Raw genomic sequence first — 17,007 nt, 5'->3', positions numbered from 1 at the left:
CAAAGGAGGGGGATATATTGGAGTTCATCAAAGAAAGTAAATTATCAGGTGAGAACAATCAGCTGGGACCCATGAGTGAACCAGCCAATAAGTGGCCGCTACATATAAAAGCAACCACCGATTGGCTAGCGGCCCGTGGGAAATAACAGATGATCACGGTCATCTATAATTTCGCGAGGTGCAAGTATTAGGTATATACTTGCCCCTATCCACATGGATCACGTAACTAGTTTTCTTATTTTGCGAAGTACAGGGATGTTACGGAGAGCGGCGCCAAGATGGAGGAGAATATGGGATCTTTTTTCCAGGTACACCCATGGAATCTACATGGGACAAGGGGACAGACCAGCTGGCACAGTTAAGTTTTACAGTGGGGGTACGGGTGCCACAAGTGCCAAAGGGCAGGCATGCTGGCACCTGTAATTCCACTATAAAATACAATAGTTTTCAACTATTTTACACATTCCCCCCGTACCCACAGCCCAGGGGTGCGGGGAAAAGCCCCGGGCTTCAGCCCAAGCCTGGGATTTCGGGAGAGGGGAACCCCTTTTTTGGTGGTCCCCACCTCTTCTGAGATCCCTGGCTTGGGCTAACCTGCTTGGGGTGTTAGGAGTCTCCTGGCTGTGACATTACACTCCGGTCAGTTTGGGTCCAGTGTGGATTTTAAATATAGGGGGGCCCCTACTCATTTTTTCCCCCCTATATTTAAAACCAGCACTGGCCCTGCAGCCAGGCGTTGGTTCCTAAATTACAGTTGAACCCTGCTCGTTTTGTTCCCCGTAATTTTTGGAACCAGGAGGGGGTGTAAAGTGTTTTTTTTATATAAACACTTTACATTAAGTACACATGCAGAAACATACAGAAATCACACTGATCTGTGTATGTTTCTGGCAAATTCGCAGCTCAGGAGGGCGTGTTTGAAACTTCAATTTCTCTGCGAGTTTGCTCTAATCTCACCCAAGATTGTAATCTCGAATCTTCGTAAATTTTCAAGCTGCATCTTTTTCATGTAAAGTACTTCAGAGTTTGCCCGATGGAGAGTTGATTCGAGTTTGCGATCTCACCCAAGTTTTAAAGAGTGAGAAGAGAGAAATCTCTCTCAAATTCACCAGAGCTTGCCTTTAGTACATTTGCGAGATGAAAAACATGCCTAAACCAGGGCCGAAACTAGGATATCTGTCACCCGGTGCAAGGCAGCAATTTTGCGCCCCCCTCCCTTCCCGTACCTGGATTTTGTCCTTGCTCCTCCATAAGGCAGTGCATTACTCAGACGTCCCTGGTATAGTGACTTACATTATTCCATACACCATAATGCCCATTACACATTATGCCACTGTAATGCCTATTACCAAAGTGCCACTTACATATTTGCCCGACACCATTTTATGCCCCACAGTAATGCTTCTAATTACTTTAAAATTACCTGCTCGTTGCCAGGGGGTTTCATGCTCGTTGTCAGGGGATTTATGCTCATTGCCAGGGGGTTTCATGCTTGTTGTCAGGGGTTCCATGCTCGTTGCCATGGGAGTTTATGCTCGTTTCCAGGGGGGTTTGTAGGGAGAAGATGCAGCTCTCAGCATCCTCTCCCTGCAGCGCCAGCGTTCCCGGCACTTCCGGAAACACTGTGTGCATTGCGCTCTAACAGACACTAGAGGTCCAGTAGGACCTCTAGCATCTGTCTCTTCCTTGGCGGCGGCCATTTTTTGATGGCTGTTTTCAGCAGAGTCCATGCGGACGGCTAGTCCGCATGTTATCTGCTGAAATCGGCCATCCAAAAATGGCCGCCGCCAAGAAAGAGACAGACACTAGAGGTCCAGTAAGGACCTCTAGCAGTCTCCTCTTCGGCGGCGGCCATTTTCAGATGGCAGAGTCTGCTTTTTCACCCCCCCGCAATCCCCTCCCGGTGCACGTGCACCTCTAGCCCCCCCCCCTAGTTGCGGCCCTGCCTAAACTCACCCGAGATTGTCATCTCGACCAAACTCGAATCTTAGTAAATTTACACCAAGCAGTCTCCATGATTGCACCTTATTCTCATTATGAAAAGGTTATATTAAAAAAAGATATATACATTCAAATGGGATCATTAGTAGAATTTCTCCGAATTGGTTATAAGACACAATTATCTCTATGGCTACATGCACTTTCTGAAAAGTATCACTGTGTTTTCATCAACAAGTAGATCTTACTAACTGCTTTGTGGCTCAGTTACATTTGGCTGTAAGTCAATTTTATGACACGCCTCTCAGATGTAGCAGTACACGCCCACTTTACCACCACACTCTTAGGTGTTACATTCACAATCTCCCTAAAATGCTTTTTCAAAAAGGTAAGCAAGTACGGTATGCTGTACGAGCTAAATCGTCGACATGCAGAATGTTGACAGTCAGAATGTAGACTATAGCATACCAAATGTAGCATAGAAATGTAGAAAGAGAAAACTATTTAAGATTACCAAAAGCAATAATGAATGGGGGAGAAAAAAAAAAAAAAAAAGTGTAAAATAGTGAAAACATTAAAGGTTTACTCACCATTCCTGTGACGTTGTCATAGCACATACAATGTGGTAAACTTCTGCATCCCATAAATGCAATGCACAAGACCACAAAAAGGCTGAAGAATGACGCTATAAGCATAGCTATATTTGCTCCTTGAACAAGCCGACCAAGTATGAATTTCTAGAAAATATATACAAACAAAGAAAAAAGTTGATTGCTGGAATCATTTATAGTATCACCAAGTCTAATGAGACAGTAAATGCCTTACTAAGCATCTGTTAGCACTACTACATCTCTTGTACACTGAAAATTCTGACTAAAACCTGAAGAGCCCAGACTATATCTAGTAAGACCAGCAGATCCATCATCCAGAGTGTACATAGAGGGAATAGCTGTAAACTTGTCAAGATGAAACAGGCACCCCATAATGTCTTGGTTTCAGCTTACACACAACATACCATAGTCATGTCGTGTAAGAAATTTAACAAAGAAAAAAAAAAAAAAAGGGGAAAGGAAGATGGAGACTTATAGGACTCTAGCAAAAGAAATGGCAAGAAGAAAGATTTCTTCTGAAGAAGAACATAAATGATGGAAGCTCCAACGCTGGAAAAAAAAAAAAAAATGAAAGGTCCGATGGCAGAGCTGAATGAACATAGGGGGTCATTCAGACCCTCTCGGGAGCGCAGGACACTCGCAAGTGGGTCGATGTTCCCCCAATGCGCATGCGCACGACGGGAGCGAGCTCCGGCGTGCGCGAGACCCGAATAACGACGGGCAAGCTGTCGTTATGGGTCTCGCACTAAAGGGGGCGTGCTGTCAATGGTGACTGACAGCACACCCCCTTTAGTGGGTGTGCCAGGGGCGTGGTTGCCAGACGAAGGCGTTCCCATGGGAACGCCTACCGTCTGAAGCCGGCACCACTGACATCAGTAGTGAAGTCAGTGGGAGTGATTTTGGCTCTGATAGAGCCAAAAATCACTCCAGGGCTTGCGGCAACGAGATCCTACCACAAGGGTCTCGTCGCAAACCCGATGGTCTTGACCATCTCGACCATCTTTTTGGCCGCTCGCATATGCTGTGGGTGGTCACCCACAGCTATGCGAGCGGCCAGGAGGCCGCTCCATTTTAAGGTAGGAGGGCACGGATTCAGAGCGAGCGCTCTGGTCAGAGCGTCCGGCTCTGAATCAGGCCCATAGGGAGGTTCAACATATTACACTCTGCTAGAAGATTTAAACCTCTACTGAAAATTAACAGGGCCAATATTTATGAGACCACTCTTAAAACCTGCTTCTAAAAAGAAAGTAGACATAAAATATAAAAACTAAAACCTTTAGTTCACACCAGACAATACAAAAAAAGGGTTTTCCATACGCTGTGAAATGTAGTATTATTTATTGGCTATTTGACTTTCAATACGTATGGTCTGAATAACTTCTTTAAACAGACCGTTTAACATCATGGAGCTTCAAGCCAGGATCCTAAGGTCAAAGATACATGAAGCCCTGGGGTTGAGCTGGACCTTGTGGTGGAAAATCCTGCCTTAGAGGAGCTTCTATCCTGGCCATGTCACCAACCTTAGAATGTCATCGTTACAGGCTTTTTTTGGCCAACCTGAAGCCACCAAGATCAGAGCAACTCTTCTCTCTTTATTTTCCTGAGAAATCAAGTAATAATGGGTATGGGTGGCGACAGATACACCAAATAATAATTCTACCACAATGTCCACTCAAGATGCCCATGGGTTTCCGTGTCTTGAACAGAAGAGGCCATCATGTCCACTTCTGGATGACTGTACTATTTTTTTTTTTTTAACCAATTAGTTGGATGGTTACATGAAAGTTGGTCTGGTGTATGGCGAGATTTAGCTCTTGTCTGAGCAATCATTACTGCTCTGAGTTCCAGGACACAGAAGGCAAGTTTCACTTTCTCTGCAGACCACCGACCTGTAAGCAAAGGTACAAGGTCTCAGCTCTTCATCCCTGAAGACTTGCATCTGTAAGCACAGATTGTGTGGAGAGCATGTTCTTTCTAAGCCTCAAAGAAAATAAATTGATGGTCTCCTGAATATTAAGAGAGCATTCACTGTCCTTTGAAGATCAAGAATCTTGTCCTCTGGCAAAAAGCTCCTACATTTGTGTGTTTCCTAACAGACACTTGAACACCATCCCCTTGCTAGAATCAGACTAGATTGTTAGATAATTTATAATCCATCTGTGAGACATGATGCACAGATGATCCTGATAAGCAGAGTCTGCATTTAGCAGAAGATCGGCAGCAAGACAGCATGTTATTTTTTTTTTATCCTAATAGGGTGACCATAGCTATCATGACCATACAAAAACTATTGACCAAAACATAGGGAGAGCTTGAATTGGAAGTACAAGCCTTGAACCACAAACCTAGTAGGCTGTGATGCTCTTCCCAGATGCCAAAATGTATTTTTATAACCATGTATACCAGAAAGCACTGTGCTCCATGCCACGAATTATGAATCTCAGGGACTCTATATTGAACTCAAGCATATGAATGACTGCCATTTAGGGATTTCAGGATCCACTGACCTCTTCATCCATTACATTTATCATTCTCTACTATGCAACTCTTCTTCCAGGACATTTTCAATTCTCTACTATACATCCCATCTATGTTTTCCATTGATCCAAGAACAATAGCAGGCTCCCACCACATTAGAAATTGGGGAAGGGGAGAACCCCATCATGTGGTTGGTCTTTCAGCATGCTTAGGACTCTTGCACTTAAAAAGTTTGCCTTCACCCTCTGCTCATTCCCACATTATTACCACTTCCAATGCAGAGATCTTTAAATAAATCAAGGAAGCTTAAAATAAAAATCCCTCCACCAAGGTATTTTGAGGTTTCTGAAATTTGCTCAATCAATAGCAGTAACCTTGAGCTAGGATGATCAGATTGAAGTCGTTCAACAATCATTTCACACTATTTACCAACTGCCTTACTGACCCAAGCAATCGAACATGGCATCAGATTTTACTGTACAATTATTACATGCCTTCCTTTATTTATTGGTCATTTTGGAATGGTAATTGCAATCATTTATTTTGAGAGGAAATACAAAGATGACCCGTACAGAGGTCCAATAAGAGCTATGGTAGACTTACCATTGATAACTTTTCTATAGGATCCACAAGGATACAATGGGGTAATGTGGTTGGAGAGATCCAGGCACCAAACAGTTAAAGCTTTCAACTCCCAGGATGCCTCAGGTCCTCCTCCATATATAACCCGCCCCCACCCACAGGCTTTTAGTTGTGTAAACAAGCCTCAGGCATGGGAAGGAAAGAGGAGAAGGAAGAACAATTGTACACCAGAAGCACTCACACAAGATGAGGGAATCCGTTAACAAAAAAAAAAAAAAACAATGCAGCCAGGTGCGTCAGGGTGGGTGCTCTGTGGACGCTATGGATCTCGAAGAAAAAGTTATCAATGATAAGTCTACCATAACTTTTAAATTCTTCTTCAGGGTCCATAGGGATCCACAGGGATACCATGGGGATGTCCTAAAGCAGTTCCCCTAAAGGTGGGGATGCTCTTGAGCAGAAAGGAGAACTCATCGTCCAAAGGAAGCATCCTGCGAGGCAAAAGAATCAAAGGCGTAGAACCTAAGAAAAAAAAAGTGTGGTCAGAAGACCACGTGGCTGCCTTGAACAATTGTTCAGCAGATGCAACACGACTAAATGCCCACGGTAGCCCTACAGACAGAGTAGAATGTGCGGTCACCATGTTTGGGACACGGAGATCAGCATGTGTGTACACCTGAGAGAAAGTCATCCATAACCATCGAGCCAAGGTCTGCTTGTTAGCTGGCCATCCTCGTTTGTGAAAACCATATATTACAAAAAGAGCATCCAATTTTCTAACAGAGTTTGTATGCTCCACATAGATACGGAGAGCACAAACTGCATCCATGGAGGCTTCAGCTACAGAGAGGACAGGAGCCTGAAAATCTAGAACTACAAATCTCTTCATTTACATGAAAATGGGACACTACCTTAGGAAAGTAACCCTCCCTTGTACAAAGGACAGCTCCACCCTGGTAACAAATCTAAATGCAGAGCAACAAGAAAACGCTGCCAAAAATCAGGGACTCTGCGTGCAGAAGGGATAGCATGGAGAAAGTGTCCAGAGATTCAAACGGGGGAGCTTGTACCTCCTTAAGAACCAAAAGGACAGATCCCACAGTGCTACCGGTGGGACAGAAGGGAGACTGAACTTGCAGAACTCCCTGAAAAAAACAAATTCTAACATCTGATAATGAAGCAATATTTCTCTGGAACCAGACTGAGAGTGCTTCTGCATTGTCAAAGTGGCCAGGCAGAGACTAAGGTGTAACCCAGCCTGGAGAAAAAACCATATCCAGGAAACCCTAAACACCTTAGGGTCATACTTTCTGGGGAACACCATTGACCAAAAGAATGCCAAACCCTGTAATTGATGTGGGCAGAGGCAGGCTTCCGTGCTCTAAGCATCGTTTGAATCACAGAGCTGGAAAAACCTTTGGCTCTTAAGATGGAAGATTCAAGTGCCTGCATTGGAGGTAACTCCAGATGCAGGCAGGGACCCTGTGTTAACAGATCCGGCCATAGAAGAAGAGGATACGGACTGTCTATGGATAGATTCTGTATGTCGGTGAACCAATGACGTCTGGGCCAAGCCGGTGCCACTAGCATTACTGCTCCGCCTTCCTGCTTGAATTTCCTGAGGACTCTTGGGAGGAGGGAAATTGGAAGAAAGATACCCCAGCTTGAAGTCTCATCTTACTGCCAGTGCATCCACGAATACTGCTGATGGGTCTCTGGACCTGGACCCGTACCTGGGGACCATGTGGTTGTGAAGTGATGCCATGAGGTCTAAGGTCTGGTAGACCACATTTGTTCACCAAGAGCTGAAACACTCCTAGGTGGAGAGACCACTCTCTTTTGTGTATGTCCTGATGACTTAGGAAGTCTGCTGCTCAATGGAGGACTCCCGGTATGAATATTGCCCAAATCAGAACCTTTGTCACTTGCTTCATGGCTGCATGACTTCACGTGCCTCCCTGATGATTGAGATAGGCCACTGTGGATGAGTTGTCGGACTGGCTTGCCTTGGAGCAGGTCCTGTGCCATGATAAGTGTTTTGTATACTGCTCGCAGTTCCAGAATGTTTATTGGCAGACGACTTTCCAGATTTGTTCATCTTCCCTGAAAGGTGTGACGACCTATCACTGTCCCCATCTGCGAAGACTGGCGTCCATGGTGAGCACCCAATTTGGAATCCAGAATGGGCGCCCTTTGTCCAGAGTGAGAAGGATCCTCTAGGACCTTATTAGCTGATACTGTCCGTTCCACCTGGAGAGAATCAATCTTTGCAGAGGTCTGGAATGAAACGGAGCATACCCCACCATGTCGAAGGTGGATACCATTGATCCCAGGACCTGCATCGCTGATCTAATGGATACCCTTTGCTTGCGTAACAGTTTGCATTCTGGCAATGTTAGGGCCGCAATCTTGTCCTCTGGTAGAAACACCCTTACCCGAGAATCCAGAAGTGCTCCCAGATGTATCATCTGCTGTGTTGGAGAAAGAGGATTTCTTCCAATTGATGATCGAGCCGTGCTTTTGTAGGCAGACTATGGTCAGTTGAAGATGGTGTTGTAAAACAACTGGAGTTTGTGCAAATGTCAGAAGATCGTCCAGATATGGTAGTAATCAGATTCCCAGATGCCTGTTTTAGGCAGTCATGACTGCCATTATTTTGGTAAATATCCAGGGGGCAGTTGATATGCCAAAGGGTAGTGGCTGAAATTGGTAATGTTGTTGCAGGACAGCAAGCCATAGAAATTGTTGGTGGGATGGCGTAATAGGAACATGCAGATACGCATCATGAATGTCCAGGGAAACCATAAAATCCCCAGGGTCCATTGCCAAAATAATTAACCAGAGAGTTTCCATATGGAACATGAGTACATGGATAAACCTGTTGAGGGTTTTTAGATTTAGAATAGGGTGATGAGACCCACATGGTTTCTGAACCAAAAATAGATTCAAATAATAACCCCTTCCTTGTTGCAACACAGGAACCAGGATTATTACCCCTACCTGCAGCAGGAGTGATTGGCCTCCTGAAGGGCCAAGACCTTGACCGCACCTGTGTCGTCCGGCTTATGCTGCGTACACATGGTACGATAAAACTGATCGATTTGAATGATAACATTCATATAATTAAAATCGATCAGTTTTTGGCCCCTTCCAACCCACCGACTTGCAATGCACGGGCATGTATGGACTATATCGATATAGTCCCTGCAAGCGCAATTTGCTCGATATTGAGCAAGTTACTATAGGGACCCGCGATTGTTGATTGCAGGTCGTTATAGTCTATGGTAAGTAGGTGGTGTGCTGGATTATCGATAATCCAGCACACCAGGAGGGCGCAGGACGATCAGATGATATTGTCATCTGATCGCTCCGTGCCTACGGAGCTTTAGAAGCTGGACATCTGGCCGGCCCTGACCTCTTAGTTTGTCGCCAAGATGTCCTGTGAAAACTAGACAGCTTTGAGGAAGATTGCTCTTTTGCTCGTCCCTGAGGACGAAAGGACTGAAAAGAAAACTGCCTAGATTTTATTGTACCCGTAAACGGCAGACCTTGAAGCCGCCAGAGTAGCGATTATCTTATCTAGCTCCAAAAAGTATATTTCCATAGAGATGTAAGGTTTCCAGAGCCTTCTTTGATCCTGTATCAGCTTTCCAGAATTTTAATCAAAGGACCCTGTGCGCCACTACTGAAGCTGCTGATGCTTTAGAAGCTAAAATTCCAGCATCTACTGCAGCTCCTCCCAAATAGGACGCGGCATCCCGTATATGGGAGATAAACATCATCTGTTCTCTGGTAGCATCTGGTAGAGAGTCTTCCAATGCCTCCGTCCATTCTTCAACAGCTTTGGCTACCCTGGCTCCAGCCATAGCTGGACGATTAACAGCTCCCGATGATGAAGATATTGCCTTAAGACAGGTTTCAATTTTCCCATCTGTAGAATCCTTAAGAGCAAATGCTGACGGAATTAGCAATGTAGCATTTCTGGCTAAGTGCATCACATGAGCATCCACAGTAGGATGTACCTCCCACTTAGTACATCCAGAAGCTGGGAAAGGATACAACGATGTTAATCTATTATTCACATTAAACCATTTCTCTGGGTTAACCCATGCCTCGCCTCTTCCATAAGCTCAGTGAGCTGCTCAGATTTAGGAAACTCCATTTTGGCCACCTTCCTGTGTTTAAACACTGGAGCCTTCTTACTAGGGGCTGGTTCATCATCTTGAATATCTAGGATTGATATAACTGCCCTCACCAAAGGAGGAACCTCCACTGTGGACGGATGATCCTCCTCTCCAGAGCTAGACCCTGGAGAGGAACCCTGCGCATCATCCGATTCCCCTGATGATGCATCTGAATCCATTAGCTGAACAGACCGATAAAAAGATAACTTTCGCTTAGGCACCTTAGTAACTACCGGTCTGCCTGCAATGGCTGACTGAGCAATACTCTGACTTGAGTGGGCATAAGCATGTATAGGAGGTGAAAACATAGCATGTTGTGGATACCCCATACAAGGAGGCAGTATGACAGTAGCCATACAGTCCAAACACTGCTTCATAACCTGAGACAAAGAGGACACCCAAGATGGCTCTTGTACAGGGACTGGTATACTGGACTGGTGAGGTGGCTCTTTATAAAAGGATGGTTTGTGTGCTGTCTGTAATAAAGTCCAGAGAGGACAAGCCAAACAGGCTTTACATGAAACCAACACAGGGGCCTCCTCCTCCTGATTTCCTTTACTTTTTGACATATCAATTATAAAAGGTAACAATACAATGCAATGTGACAACCTTCACAAATACCAAATAAATGTGAAGTATAAAGGAAAACCCCACACCTACAACAGAGGGATGAGGAGAAAACCAGTGATAGTTATAACAGAGTCAGAAATAAAAGTATTAACACAGCAGCTAGCAAACAGTCACATACAAAGCATATGCAAATGTAGTTGCACTGGGCTCTGAACTGCTCAAAACACGATGCTTGGTAGGATATCGAGCACTATATACCTGGCCCACGGAAGAGGTATACAGGGAGACTAACCCAAAACCTCCTGAGACCAACAGCGACAGCACGCCGATAGTGGAGTGTGAGCATCTCATATACACGAGGGAGTTAGGAGGAGCAAAACAGACAAGCGAAAGCCTTTGAAGGGACTGCATCTGGGTCGGGGGAGGAGCACCTACCTCCCCTTAGCTGCATCAACCGGCCGGGTACGCTGGCCTGCCGATCCCCGGCGTCAGACGATAAGGCCCCGGTGGTCTAGAGAGGACGCGGACACTCCAGGCCCTGACTGCAGCGGCTACCAGTGAGTCTCCTGCACTGGAAGGACTGAAGCAACGCGATTCCCCGTAGGCGAGGAGTCGCCTTACCTGACATCTCTGTGCGTCCGGTTGCAGTCCGGGTCCCAGCATCGCTGCTAGCAAGCTCAGCCGAGACCCACCGAAATCACCAGCCTGTTACTGGTGTTGCGGTCTGGCAGAGGTAGACAGAGTCGCAGTACATGCATTCTTAATTCAGATGCTCAGTACTGCCAACCCAAAACCATAGAAAATAAAATAAAACATAAAATTAAAGCTTAGGATTGACTGTTACAAAGGTGCGTCTGAACCTTGCCGCACCAAACGAACAACTGAAGGCCTGTGGCAGGGTATATATGGAGGAGGACCCGGGGCATCCTGGGAGCTGAAAGTTTTAACTGTTTGGTGCCTGGATCTCTCCAACCACAATACCCCACGGTATTCCTGTAGATCCCTATGGACCCTGAAGAAGAAATTACACAACAAAAAGTACATGCAAGACCAATAATATTTCAAATATATAAGTGATCGGGTAAATACAGCAGTCGTGAGACCACAATTTGACAGTCTCAAATCAATTTATAAACAAAACAAAAGCATCGGAGAAAAAAAAAAAAAAAAAAAAAAAAGGGGGAGGGTAGAAAGAGAAGGTAAGAAGAGCGGAAGGGAAGGGAGTAGACACAGCTGAACAACACATGAGCGGGGATGCAGTCAGGAAGCAGACGGTCAAATGCCTACCGCCAGCTTCCCGACTGTGCAATCCCAACAGAGGACTAATGATGGGCGTCAAAATCTCGACACCTATCATTATCCCAACGCCGGGAGCATACCGATCCCCATGAGTGGCGCAGGGTACAAATCATGGAGGATCTGGCCTAATGCAGAGAGATCAGTTACATGCAGGGGGACCTGAAAGTGGGAGGTCCAGGGTTCCCATATTTTAGTATAAAACGCTTACATGAGCCCGGCAGGATACAAGTCATGTGTTCCATAGAGTGAATGTACCAGATTTTAGCTAGGACCTCACCAGTGACTAGAGCCAGGTTTCTTCAATGCCAAAGCAATGGGACACCTGGCTACCAGCACCATGTGGCAAAATTATTTATACTGATAAGTTGCTTCAGGGAAACGCACTGGCAGGAGAAAATGTTTGTGACTAAAAGGGACTCTGAAAAGATTTGCTACATATTATACAGCTTATGCATAGATGACTGTAAATGGATTGATTATGCAGATAGTTAATTATTGGTATTGTCAGTGTATGGCACATGATTTACAGCATACTCTAGGTGCATTAAGTTACTGTAGATATTATATACATGATATTAGTGACTGAAATTGGGAGACACTATACTATATATTTTAATAAGGTTGTATCAACATATAGCTAGAACAAGGAATTTTATTAAAAATACCACCTGTGGATGATACTATATAAATAATTGGAGAGTTTACACCAATTATAGCTACACGTGGGGAAATTATTGAGATGTGTCGACTGCTGAAAGTAATCTACCTTTTATATAGATTGTTTGCAGTTATAGATAACCGGTGATTTATGAACAATAACCTGGCATATGTGTGTGTTATATATATATATATATATATATATATATATATATATATATATATATATATATATATATATATATATATATATATATATAAAAAATTAATGACAATCTATAATTTAAATATTAGTAGAAATAAGTAATTTCACTTCTTGTTCCATGATTTCCTGATTATATAAAATAAAAAAAATAAAAAAAAACCACACCAAAAAAAAAAAAAAAAAAAATTAATATTTGTTGCTATATGAATGGAGAACTTTATTATGGAATGGTTTCAGATTATCTGAGCCAATATCAGGAACCAAGAATTATTTCTCCGGTATGATCCTGAATATCTTTTCCTCAGGAGGAGAGAAAATGAGATAAAAATATTATGATCTCGGACAAATATGCAGATTCTATTTATGTGCAAATGTAATTAAAAGCTAATGGTGCATACACATGGTCAGATTTTCCTTCAGATCTGAACAATAAAGATTTAAAAAATATCTGACATGTCTGAACGATGAACATTTAACAATGCGCGTTCCCAATGGTCCGATAACGATATCTGACATCTGATGTGTTTGCAGTCAGACTTGGACGATTCCATTCATTTTAATGCAGAAAAAAAAAAAAAAAAAAATCGATCATAGTTCAAATCGTTGGTCAAATCGTTCATCTGACAAATCTGACTTTTTATATGACAAAATAATCTAAAACTTATGGAGCATACACACAGAGTGCACCACACAGGGAAAATCTTTTTCTGGTTGAATCATTTGTTAGATGATCCAACACCCACTTTACAAGTATAATGTACTTTCCTGTGGTGCACCGCCAACAACTAATAGATTGAGTTTATTTGTACAAAATTTCTTTATTAATAAGACTTAGGTTGGTCTTATAGGAAAACTAGCTGGAGTACACGGCGTTGCCCGGGATTTTAAGAATGTTTACACATCATCCTCCAACAAACTTCACGAAAAGTGTGACAAGCTTCCCCATCCACAGTCCTAAGGTCGTCAAAAGAAGTAGGAGCTGTAACGGTGTAAAGCAAACTTCGGAGATAGAAGCATTCAAAGTTTGTCGGATGCACAGTGTAAACACGGCCAAGAGCTTCTGTTGCTCTGATACGAGGATGACTGTGTACTTCCTGGATACTGGATCGCACAGCAACTACTTCCAGTTCCTTGTGCAGCTGTTGCCGGCATTCAGGGTCTACATGATGTATAAAATTCATCCAATCGGTTTTACCCTTCAGGGGCTGACAAAGCAATGAACCAGAAGTAGCCTCTGTGTGTTCCATAGTGCAGTCCAGCAACCAAGGAGGTAGACAAAAAAAGTTTGGTCGCCACTGTTGACACCATCTAGTTGTGCAAGCTCATGCATGAGCAAGTATAAATAAAAATTTCTGCTGCAAAGCTGCGTGTTTGCATCCCAGTATAGTTGCCATCTTTATGGGCCTGTTTCTAAATCAGATGGATCTCTCCTCATGGATGCAGATATAAATGTTTACCATATTCAGACTCATAATAAGCCTGGCTTAATATCAAGTAGAGATGTGCGCCGACCCTCGTGTTTTGGATCTGGATCTCCCCTGGTTTTGGATTTTGTTTTCCTTGGTGTTTTGTTTTTCAGTTTTGGATCTGGATTTTTGTCTTAAAATATCAAAAACAGCCAAAAAAAAAAAAAAAAAATATATCACATAAAATGTGCCTGTTTTTGTTCCTACAGTATTATTAACCTCAATAACATTTATTTCCAATCAATTTTGACCACCTCACAATATTTTTTTCATCTAGTTAAAGGCCAAAAGGTTGCATCCAGCTAGCTGGCTGACTAAACTAAGCGACATAGTGGGCGGCACTAACATGTGGCAGTTTAGCTTCCAAGTTCCAACAGGATACAGTGTGTTATACATTGTGGGTTGGATACATCAATAGTGCACTTACTGTGACAGCAGTGTCGGCAGTGCAGGGAGCTGGTGGTGTCCTCAATGAGAGAGTGCCAGTGGCGTCCTCAATGCGGAAGTACCATCAGTGTGGCGGTGTTGGCAGAGTGGGGGCCCTGGCAGTGTCCTGAGTGCATAGTGCCGGCAGAGCGGGGGTGCCAGCGGTGTGTCCTCAGTGCAGGAGTGCCGACTGTGCTGGTATGAACTTTTTGTGGGAGTAGCGACAGTGTGGGGGTCGCTGACGGAGTCCTCAATCTGTGGGGCAGTAGTGTGGGGGTGCTGGCAGTGTCCTTAGTGCAGGGTGCCGGTGATGTCGGCCAAAGCAGGGGTGCCAGCAGTGTCCTCATTGCATGTGTGCTGACAGTGTCGGTAGTGCAGGGATGCCGGTGGTGTCCCCAGTGTGGAAGTGCCAGCAGTGCCCTCAGTGAAGGGTACCAGTCATGTCGGCAGTGCGGGGGTGCCATCGGTGACTTTAATGCAGGTTTGCTGGCTGTGTCGGCAGTGCAGGGGTTGCTGACTGTGTCCTCAGTATGTGGAATGGCAGTGCTGTGGTGCTGGCAGTGTCCTCAGTGAAGGGTACCGGCAATGTCGGCAGTGCCAGCAGTGTCTTCAGTGCAGGTTTGCTGACTGTTGGTAGTGCAGGGGTGCTGGCGGTGTCCTCAGAGTGGGAGTGCCGGCAGCATGGGGGTCACTGACGGTGTCCTCAGTACGTGGGGCAGCAGTGCAGGGGTGCCGGCAGTGTCTACAGCGGGGGATGCTGCCAGTGGGGGTGTCGGCAGCGGGAGTGCCGGCGGTGTCAGGCAGCAGGGGATGGTGGGCGCCATCTTCTTTTGCTTCCTGTGTGCATATTAAATGGCCTTAACGCTGATTGGCTGAGAGCAGTGACAGACAGCGTTAAGCCCGCTCAATACAAAACTTTGCGACCAGTCAGCGGGATCGAAAATGTTGTGCCTCAGGTGAGGGATCCGGGCAGGCAGTGAGATCCAAGTTGGTTTGGATCACCCCGGATCCCTGAAATTCTGGTGGGTTTGGTTCTCTGAAAACCAAACCCGCTCATCCCTAATAGTGGTTATAAATTCATACAGCATGAAAAAAAAAAAAAAAATGCTGTAAACTCCACGCGAGAGCCATAGTAAATGATGTTCGGTGACTTAAATTATATGCTTTTACTCTTATTTGGTGTAGAACCATGAGAGATCTTGGCTTGTAAACTGTGGATTTGTATAGAAAGACAGAAGGAAAAATTTTCGCTTTTATATAGTATTGATAGAAAAGAAAAAATGTTAGACAAGCTAAATACTTTTGTAATTCCGTACCTGACCTGTAGAGGGCGAATGCTATGCAAAAATTGTGTTTTTTAATTAATTAAAAATGAACAGTAATTAATTTCACGATCTTGGCTTGTAAACTGTGGATTTGTATATAAAGATAGAAGGTCAAAATAACAGAAGGACACACACCCCCATAAAAATTTTGCGTGGGGCCCCCCCCAGCCAAAGCATCATCCCCGACTGCTAGTCAGCCCAAGCCGGGGATCCCTGGGGGGCTGGGGACCCCCCAGGCGTAGGCTGATAGCCAGGAGCTATCCCCAACAACCCTGGGCAGTGGGTGCCGGGTTGATTGATTATGTAGTGTAGTGCATTTCAAATAGTTGAAAATATTATCTTTTGCTGTGGCACTGCAGGTCCCAGCAAGCCTCCCCTGCATGCTGGTAATTGGAGAGCCACAAGTACCAGAATTCAGCTCATTACGGGCCCACTGGTACCTGTAGTTTCACTGCAAAAGCAATATTAAAAATAAACACAGGACACACACCGTACAAAGTATAGAGTTTTAAACAAACACATTTCCACACACATGGGATCGGTATGAATGACCGCCGGACCTATGGCCGGCAGTTCAAATCCCGATGCTGGAAGACCGGCACCAATGAAAATCCCGATCGGTAAGTACACCAACTATCCCTGGTCCTCCCCCCTCCCCCTAACAGTCTCTTAGGGGTGCCCAACCCTAAACCTTTCCCCCTAGTGCCTAACCCCATAAGTACCTAAACCTAACCCGCAGCCTAATCCTAACACTCCCGGGGGGTGCCTAACCCCATCCCCCCCGTCCCCGCAGCCTAACCCTAGCCCTCCTGGGGGGGTGCCTAACCCTAAGTCTCCCCCCCCCCCCGGTAGCCACTAACCTAACCTCACCCCCCCACAGCTGTCCGTGCCCGCCTTACCTTGGTTCAGTATGCCGGGTGCCAGGCTCCTGGCATAGGGATGATAGGTGTCGGGATTTCGACGCCTATCATTTGTCCCATCGAGATTGCACAGTCGGGAAGCCGGCATTTAAACAGTCGACTTCCTAACTGCATACCATGCGCATACTCGCCTATGTATCCCTGTAGCAATCGGTCCCTTTGTCCATGTAGAATATCCATAGGGTACCTGTGAAACAATATCCATACTCACAGTCTCCTCTGCGAAGTTCGGGTCCTCTTCGGTCCAAAACACAAAAAGAGCAGAAACACGTACTTAAGTACCATTCTATAAGAATGATACTTCCCGAATGAGAGCTCATCGGCGGGATTTCACCATGGAAACCCC

The 17,007-nt window shown here is 44.9% G+C and overlaps 1 protein-coding gene across 3 annotated transcripts in view; it reads right to left on the bottom strand.

Annotated features, from left to right (window-relative positions):
* LOC148500708 (uncharacterized) overlaps window positions 1-17,007 on the bottom strand; it is a 45,255-nt gene that overhangs the window by 10,228 nt on the left and 18,020 nt on the right. For all 3 annotated transcript variants that reach the window (XM_088451453.1, XM_088451452.1, XM_088451454.1), the window contains exon 5: window positions 2,529-2,675. In XM_088451453.1, the coding sequence (XP_088307579.1) occupies window positions 2,529-2,675 (147 nt within the window). The remainder of the gene's footprint in view (window positions 1-2,528; window positions 2,676-17,007) is intronic.

This window comes from Taudactylus pleione, unplaced genomic scaffold (genome assembly GCF_031769625.1).
Source record: "Taudactylus pleione unplaced genomic scaffold, aTauple2 ptg000548l, whole genome shotgun sequence".
Lineage (NCBI taxonomy): Eukaryota > Metazoa > Chordata > Amphibia > Anura > Myobatrachidae > Taudactylus > Taudactylus pleione.
This window is presented reverse-complemented; position numbering and strand designations above follow the sequence as displayed.